The sequence below is a fragment of the Lycium barbarum genome, chromosome 2 (genome assembly GCF_019175385.1).
Source record: "Lycium barbarum isolate Lr01 chromosome 2, ASM1917538v2, whole genome shotgun sequence".
Lineage (NCBI taxonomy): Eukaryota > Viridiplantae > Streptophyta > Magnoliopsida > Solanales > Solanaceae > Lycium > Lycium barbarum.
The window spans coordinates 135,249,828-135,258,809 of record NC_083338.1 but is presented as its reverse complement, the minus strand read 5'-3'; the positions used below and the strand labels follow the sequence as shown (position 1 = coordinate 135,258,809).

Here is an 8,982-nt window from a genome sequence, read left to right as displayed (position 1 = left end):
ACGGTTCGTGTTATAAAATCAAGCTAAAAGAGTCACAATAGTAAAGGATGAACACAATAGAAATAGAAAGACAAGAGAGGAGAGATTTCTTATTCATCCAAATGTGTTCAAGTATATCCCATATGAAAACTTATGCCTCTATTTATAGTGCTACATATGCATTCAATATATGAGATAATGGAAGAACCATTAAGATGGTGGAAGATAATGGAAGAACCATTAAGATGGTGGAAGATCCATTAAAATGGTGGAAGATAATGGAAGAGGCATTATATTTGTGTAGTGGACATCCATACTCTATATTTACTATATTTCATAACACTCCCCCTTGGATGTCCATATATGTGCCTCGTTACACATTATTTGCTGCCTCGTTAAAAACCTTGTCAGAAAAACCCAATGGGATAAAATCTTGACCAAGGAAAAAAGAGTGCAGCGCGTATTTTCTCCCCCTGATGAAAAGATCACTTTAATTCTCGAAGACGACGCATTCCAATCTTGTATATCAGCTTCTCAAATGTCGAGGTTGGTAATGCTTTAGTGAACAGATCCGCCAAATTATCGATCGAGCGAATTTGTTGAACATCTATCTCACCTTTCTTTTCAAGATCATGAGTAAAAAAGAACTTTGGTGAAATATGTTTTGTTCTATCTCCTTTAATGTATCCTCCCTTCAGTTGAGCAATACATGCAGCATTATCTTCGTACAATATAGTTGGAATATCCCTTTTCAAAATAAAACCACACATTTCCTGAATATGTTGAGTCATTGATCTCAACCAAACACACTCCCGACTAGCTTCATGAATGGCTATTATCTCCGCATGATTTGAAGAAGTGGCAGCTATTGTTTGTTTCATTGAACGCCATGATATAGCTGTACCTCCATATGTAAATAAATAGCCTGTTTGAGATCGGGCTTTATGTGGGTCAGATAAATATCCTGCATATGCATAACCGATCATATCTGACTTGGATTCATAAGAATAAAATAATCCCAGATCAATTGTTCCTTGAAGATATCTGAATATATGCTTAACACCATTCCAATGTCTTTTTGTTGGGGAGGAGCTGAATCTTGCCAATAAACTTACTGCAAAACATATATCTGGTCGGGTATTATTGGCTAGATACATCAATGCCCCAATTGCACTGAGATATGGAGTTTCATCACCAATGAGCTCTTCATCATTATCCTTAGGTCGAAATGGATCTTTATTTATGTCAAGCGATCTCACAACCATCGGGGTACTCAACGGATGTGATTTATCCATGTAAAAGTGCTTTAAAACTTTTTCAGTGTATGTTGATTGATGGACAAATATTCCATTTGTCAAATGCTCAATTTGTAGGCCAAGACAAAATTTTGTCTTACCTAGATCTTTCATTTCAAATTCTTTCTTCAAACACTCTATAGCTTTTGAAAGCTCTTTAGGAGTGCCAATGATGTTCAAGTCATCAACATACACAGCTATTATGACAAATTCAGACCCATATCTTCTTATAAAAACACAAGGACAAATAGGATCATTTTTATATCCTTCCTTTAGCAAATATTCACTAAGACGATTGTACCACATCCGCCCTGATTGTTTCAATCCATATAAAGATTTCTGAAGTTTTATTGAACAGGTTTCCTGCGAACTTTTGTATGCTTCGGGCACTTTGAATCCTTCAGGGATTTTCATAAGAATTTCTTGGTCCAATGAGCCATATAAATAGGCTGTGATAACATCCATCAGTTGCATATCAAGCTTTTCACGAACTGCCAGATTTATTAGATACCTAAAGGTAATTGCATCCACCACAGGAGAATATGTCTCCACATAATCAATGCCAGGCCTTTGCGAAAATCCTTGTGCCACAAGTCGTGCTTTATATCTTACGACTTCACCTTTCTCATTTCGTTTTCGCACAAACACCCATTTGTACCCCACTGGCTTGACATCTTCAGGTGTTCGGACTATTGGTCCGAAAACTTCACGTTTTTCAAGTGAAGTCAATTCTTCTTGAATTGCGTCCTTCCATTTTGGCCAATCATTTCTCTGTCTACATTCATCAACAGATTTTGGCTCAAGATCCCCATCTTGTTGCATTATCTCAACAGCAACATTATATGCAAAAGTATTGTCGACCACAATATCATTTCGGTTCCACCTTTTCCCCGCCGAGACATAACTTATCGAGATCTCTTCACTATCATTATTTTGAAGTATCTGGACCTTCTCTGTGGGCTTATCATTTATTATGTCTCGGGCCTCTTCTTGAGCAATTTCCCTCACAGGATGATCATCTTGATCATTTATTTCTTTTCTTTTTCGAGGATTTTTATCCTTGGAACCGATTGGTCTACCACGTTTCAGACGTGGCCTGGAATCATTTGCATTAACCGTTTGTCTTACCGGGACATCAACTCGAACTAGAGTATTTGCAGCTAGAATATGAGATTTAGTAACTCTTGGAAGATTAGTAAATGCATCTGGCAGTTGATTTACGACATTTTGCAAATAAATCATCTTTTGAACCTCTTGCTCACATTGATTTGTTCGAGGATCTAAATGAGATAGTGATAATGCATTCCAATCTATCTCCTTTTCCAACTGCTTATGTTCTCCCCCTAATGTTGGGTATACTGATTCATCAAAATGACAATCGGCAAATCTTGCTGTAAATAAATCTCCAGTCATCGGTTCTAAATATTTTAAAATTGAAGGAGATTCATACCCAATATATATCCCCAACCTTCTTTGGGGACCCATCTTTGTGCGTTGTGGTGGAGCAATTGGAACATATACCGCACATCCAAAAATTCGAAGATGGGAAATATTTGGCTCTTGACCAAAAGCCAATTGTAATGGGGAGAATTCATGATAACTGGTTGGCCTTATACGCACAAGTGCTGCTGCATGCAAAATAGCATGTCCCCATACCGAAACAGGAAGTTTTGTCCTCATTAGCAATGGTCTAGCTATCAATTGTAGGCGTTTAATCATTGATTCTGCCAGACCATTTTGAGTATGAACATGAGCAACCGAATGTTCAACTGTTATTCCCGTGACCGTACAATAATCATTAAAGGCCTGAGATGTAAACTCACCAGCATTATCAAGACGAATTTTCTTTATCGCATTATCTGGAAATTGTGCTCTTAACCTTATTATTTGAGCCAACAATCTCGCAAAAGCCATATTGCGAGTTGATAATAAGCACACATGTGACCATCTTGTAGATGCATCAATCAAGACCATATAATATTTAAATGGTCCACATGAAGGGTGAATTGGCCCACATATATCACCTTGTATACGTTCCAGAAATGCGGGGGATTCAATCCCAACCTTAGTTGCTGATGGTTTAATAATCAATTTTCCTTGAGAACAAGCAGCACAAGAGAATTCCTTAAATTGAAGAATCTTTTGGTTCTTCAAAGTATGCCCATGTGAATTCTTAATTATTTTGCGCATCATACTAGAACCGGGATGGCCCAACCGGTCATGCCAAATGATAAAATCATTAGAATCATTAAACCTTTTATTTACTACAACATGTGTTTCAACCGCACCAATACTTGTATGGTACAACCTGGAAGAAAGTGCGGGTAATTTTTCATGCACAAACTTTTCCCCAGCTTTCATTGTAATAATATAAAGGCACTCAACTTTTCCTTCATTGGCAGTCTCAATGTGATAACCATTTTGGCGAATAACCTTGAAACTTAATAAGTTTCTTCGAGACTTGCTGCAATATAGTGCATCACTAATGGCCAATATTGTTCCTCCAGGTAGTAATAAGGTCGCTTTTCCAGAGCCCTCAATTAATTTTGTACTACCAGATATTGTATTAACACAAGCCCTTTTCATAACCAAATGAGAGAAATATTTCTTTTCTCTTAATATAGTGTGAGTTGTAGCACTATCCAAAAGGCACATATCTCTATTACTCATCTTGGATCCAATTAAAGACTGGGGAATTTTATTTATCTTCATAAAAACAAAAATACATCGTAAGAAATACGGAAACTAACAATATAAAACTTAATTACTAATCCAGAAGATAAAACAACATAGAGAATTTAAGTACTTCTCGAAAATAAAACAACATAAAGACAACTTAAAACACATAAATAAAAATAATAACATAACACATTCCCCAGTGAAACGATCAAATCTCAATTTCGATCTCCAAAGAAGTCTTCAACTTCCAAATGAGTAATATCATCAAGCCCATCAAAATCATCATCTTTCAAAGCCAAATTAGCTTCAACATTATCATCATATTTTCGTGAAGGCCCTGCCTCATCGTTATTTTTAAAAGTCATGTGTGACTCCACCCGGGCATTAGCAGAAGAGGCACCATCTCTATTTGCCTTTCTTTTGAAGGAATTTTGATAAAGCCTGACAAAATTTTCAGGCGCCCGACATTCATTTTTCCAGTGACCTTTCAAACCACAACGATGACAGTTGTTCCTTGAAGGATTGCCTTGATAACCCATATTGTTCTCCCTTTTATGGTGACCACCACCACGACGATTATTATATCGTCCCTTGCCCCTGCCACGCCCACGCTCATTATTATGGCCTCGATTATTTTGTCTTCTTTCAGTTGGGCCATGTGTTGCTACCACATTCGCTTCCGGGAATGGAGCAGTTCCAGTGGGACGGGCTTCATGATTTTTCAATAAAAGGGTATTGTGTTGCTCAGCCACAAGAAGACATGATATCAAATCAGCATGCTTTTTAAAACCCCTTTCACGGTACTGTTGTTGTAATACCAAATTGGAGGCATGAAAAGTCGTAAGAGTCTTTTCCAACATATCCTCGTCAGTTATATTATCCCCACATAATTTCAGTTGGGAAGTAATTCTATAGACAGCAGAGTTATAATCACATACAGTTTTAAAATCTTATAACCGTAAGTGAATCCACTCATAACGAGCCCTGGGCAATACCGTTACCTTAATGTGGTCATACCTTTCCTTCAAACCAGTCCACAATTCAAGTGGATCTTTCACTGTCAGGTATTCAACCTTCAATCCTTCATCCAGATGATGACGAAGGAAAATCATTGCCTTCGCTTTGTCCTGACTTGATGTTGTATTATCCTGAGTAATAGTGGCACCAAGACCTTTGGCGTCTAGGTGAATTTCAGCATCAAGTACCCATGATAGGTAATTCTTTCCCGAGATATCAAGTGCCACAAACTCAAGCTTCGACAAATTCGACATGATGATCAAAACTATCATAGAAATATTTGAGTTAGATACAGTTAAACAACATAATCTCAAAAATAGTAAGTTTAATTTCCACAAAACAATACCTTTTTACAAACACAGTACCTTCCTTTTTTTTCACAAAAACATTTTTTTTTTCAAACAATACTTTTTTTTTTATTTTTTCACAAAACAACCTGTTTCTTCTCTCAAACTTGTAGTCAATATAACCCAATCAAATTAACAGTAACATATAATCATGGTCTTATTAAAAGAACAACTAATCCACAACCACCAACCAATATATATATTTAAAGTACTGTTTTATAAAAATTACCATATTAGTGTTGTTAACTGTTAAATGTTTACTACTATAGCACATAAAGATTTATTATTTCATGAGAATACTAAAAGCGAATTGGCAGCGGAATATCAATTGACAGACCAAATGTATGGTACAAAAATATTTGCATAAAAATAGAATTGGCAGATGACTTAGAAGCTAATTAACTTTCTGTTTGCATAACTTATATTAGAAGGGTGGTAAAAACGCATACCAGATGAAAAAGTAGATTCAACTTGGAGTGATTGGAGCGACGGTAATGAAGTTAGAGACTCGTGCTGATAACGTGTTATAAAATGAAGCTAAAAGAGTCACAATAGTAAAGGATGAACACAATAGAAATAGAGAGACAAGAGAGGAGAGATTTCTTATTCATCCAAATGTGTTCAAGTATATCCCATATGAAAACTTATGCCTCTATTTATAGTGCTACATATGCATTCAATATATGAGATAATGGAAGAACCATTAAGATGGTGGAAGATAATGGAAGAACCATTAAGATGGTGGAAGATCCATTAAAATGGTGGAAGATAATGGAAGAGGCATTATATTTGTGTAGTGGACATCCATACTCTATATTTACTATATTTCATAACAGTTCGTTTGATTACTGGAATTATTATGAAACTTATAATGCCAGTACTAATTCGGTAATGTTTAATCTTTATCTAGTTGTATCTTTATTTTTAGTGCAAATAACATCGACATAATTTTATAAATTTAAATCTTCTATGATTTTATACGACCACCAATATGAAATACCTCCGGATCAAAAATAGTGCACTTACCTTTTTTCGGATAAAAAAGAGCGTTCACTTACTAAATTAAAAAAAAAACAATTAACCTTATTCATTCAAAATTGCTGTTACATCCCGTATTTTTAAACGTCGGATTAATTGTAAGTTGAGGTGGGGCCCACACGTCAAGATTTTTTTTTTGGGACATGTGACAAATTATATGAACCACATATGTGAAGTTAAACACAACTCAAGAAGGACCCTTGGGCCAAATCAAAGTGGATGTCCTCCAAACGAATATTTTTATGAAAACGTTTTCGGGTGACCTGACTTTGGGGGACAAAAACGGTATTATAAGTTTGGAATTTGGAAAAATGCCAAGAAATAGAAGTTGTAGATAATTGAATTAGCTTTCCATCCATAGGTCGTGGGTTCCCAGGTGACGTCGGTACGAGGAGATATGAATGTTTTAAGGTCGAAAGGTCAGTGGGCTAGGCCCAACTCTGGACCAACCGAGTTGGCCCAAAAAAATGAAAAGAAAAAAAATTGGCCCAATACTAAGGGGGTGGCCGGCCACATGGCCAAGCCCACCCAACAACTATAATATTTTCCATGTGCTAGAATTAATATAAGAGTCTTTTACCCATTAGAAGACTCAAGAAGCTAAGGAAGAGAAAAACAAAACATCAAGAGCAAAAAATCACAAGCCATTTCGGGTTTGGCCATAGAAAAATCATCCTTCAAAATCTTCCTCCAAAAATTATTTTTTTGTGGTATTCCTACTAATTTAAGGGTCCTTTACAACTTGGTGTAGTTGTTTTGGAAGAAGGAGCACTTATTTCTTCAAGTTGACAACTTGTTCAAGTGAAGGAGTTTGTAGAAAAAGGTAAGAATCAATTCCTTTTTCTTATGTTATGAAGGTTTGTTTATGTTGTGGTATGTGGAAATGAGTAGAAATTATGGAAATAAGGAAGTTTGCAAAGTGGGTATGTATATATATATATATGTAGCCATGAGTGTATATATGTTGTATACATATATGAGTTGAATTTTATGTTGTATTCTAGTTGTGGTTATGGTGAAAATTATATTGGGAATGAAAGTTGAATGAATTTTGGTTGAAGTTGGAATGTAGAAGATTATGTCACTTTAGAATGATTTTGTGATATTATGGAAATGAAGTTGTTAAGATGTGAATTGTGATTATGGTTGATAAAATTGGAAGATGGAAATATGTTATGGATATGTAGGTTGAATATTAGAAGTTTTGGATGAATTATGACTTTGGTGGAAAGTTTGTATATTTTGTATATCTTGTGAATATTTTGTGGAAATGATGTGAAATGCTTCCAAATTATATTGTGATAATCTAGATTAATAATGAATATGAAAACATTGAGATTGGTTTGGAAATGGGAAATCGGAATGAAAGTTCTTGCATTATGTCGAAAAGAAGACTAGTTGTGTTATATTGTGTCCTATATTGATTGTTGTTATTGTTGGTGTTGTTGTTGGGTTGTTGTTGATTGTTTTGGCCGAGTTAAATTCTCGGGGATGCTATATGTATAGGGGAGATGCTGCCCAAATTTCTGTAGGCAATTATGAATAAAGATTGAATACTTAAAGATTGGAAAGTGAGAATTGGTAAATGTGACCAATTGCAGATTTTGGGCGAAACGGGAATCGAATTTGGAAAGGCTTAAAGAGCATACAAGGTATGTAAAGCTATCCCGATTCTTCTTTTGGCATGTCCTAGGTGTACTAGGATCGGATTTGAGCCTCGGAAAGTATTCTGCTCATCGGAATCCGCATTTGAAAATACCCATTTTTCATTCAATGGAATTGAACCCTATAAGTATGCTTTATTGAAAGAATTGTGCAAACTTCCGCAAATTGTTTAGAAAATTATGGAATGTCCCCAGAACCTCCGTATGTGACTTTACAAGCTTAAAATACGTAATTTGAGCTCACTGCTTCGTTTGTCCCGAGGTGGGCCCACTATTTCCGATTTTACCCTTTTAGTGGTTATGACTTGTCTTCGAGCGTATTTTTTTAAAGAAATGTTTTTAACTGCGCTTGTAATTACTAAATAAAACTTGTTTTAAATATTCCATTAAGTCTTGTAAAACTGTTTCGGAACTTGGAAACGAACTTAGAAAGATTATGCTTCTGTAATTCATTATGACATCCGAAATACACTCACTATGATTCTGTCCGATTTCATTATTTCGATTTGTCATCCGATAGGTCTTATTGAGTCTCTGGAAATATATGACATTCGTTTGAATTATTTTGATAAGCCCCATAATGTATTTTGAAACATGAAAATGATTACAAAAAGCTTATTTTGACATATGCTATTGCGATATCCAAAATGCATACACTATGATTACTGCTCCGCTTCTGTCATATGGTTTGTCATCTGAATTATGCTACTGAGTCTCCGTAAATGTGCTATATTTTATTTTGCATTAGTTTCTCACTACTCCATTCGTGGATGCCTCAACGTTTCCTTCACTGAGCCCGGGCCAGGATATGTTATCACGCGTATTTCACTGCATTGTTCGCCGCGCCTCGATGTGAGGGGGCAGGTATACATGTACATGGGTTGTGGAGTATGCTGTGCCATGTACACACATTCTGATATGATATGATTTGATATGGCCATCTGATATGATATGTTATGTTAC

General features: G+C 35.8%; 1 protein-coding gene across 1 annotated transcript; it reads right to left on the bottom strand.

Moving 5' to 3' along the window:
* Nucleotides 1-4,168: 4,168 nt before the first annotated feature.
* Nucleotides 4,169-5,224, bottom strand: LOC132628958 (uncharacterized). Its single transcript, XM_060344710.1, has 2 exons — nt 4,971-5,224; nt 4,169-4,862 (listed from the first exon to the last, which is right to left on the bottom strand). The coding sequence occupies exons 1-2, from the start codon at nt 5,222-5,224 to the stop codon at nt 4,169-4,171; spliced, it is 948 nt and encodes a 315-aa protein (XP_060200693.1).
* Between the last annotated feature and the right edge of the window lie 3,758 nt (nt 5,225-8,982).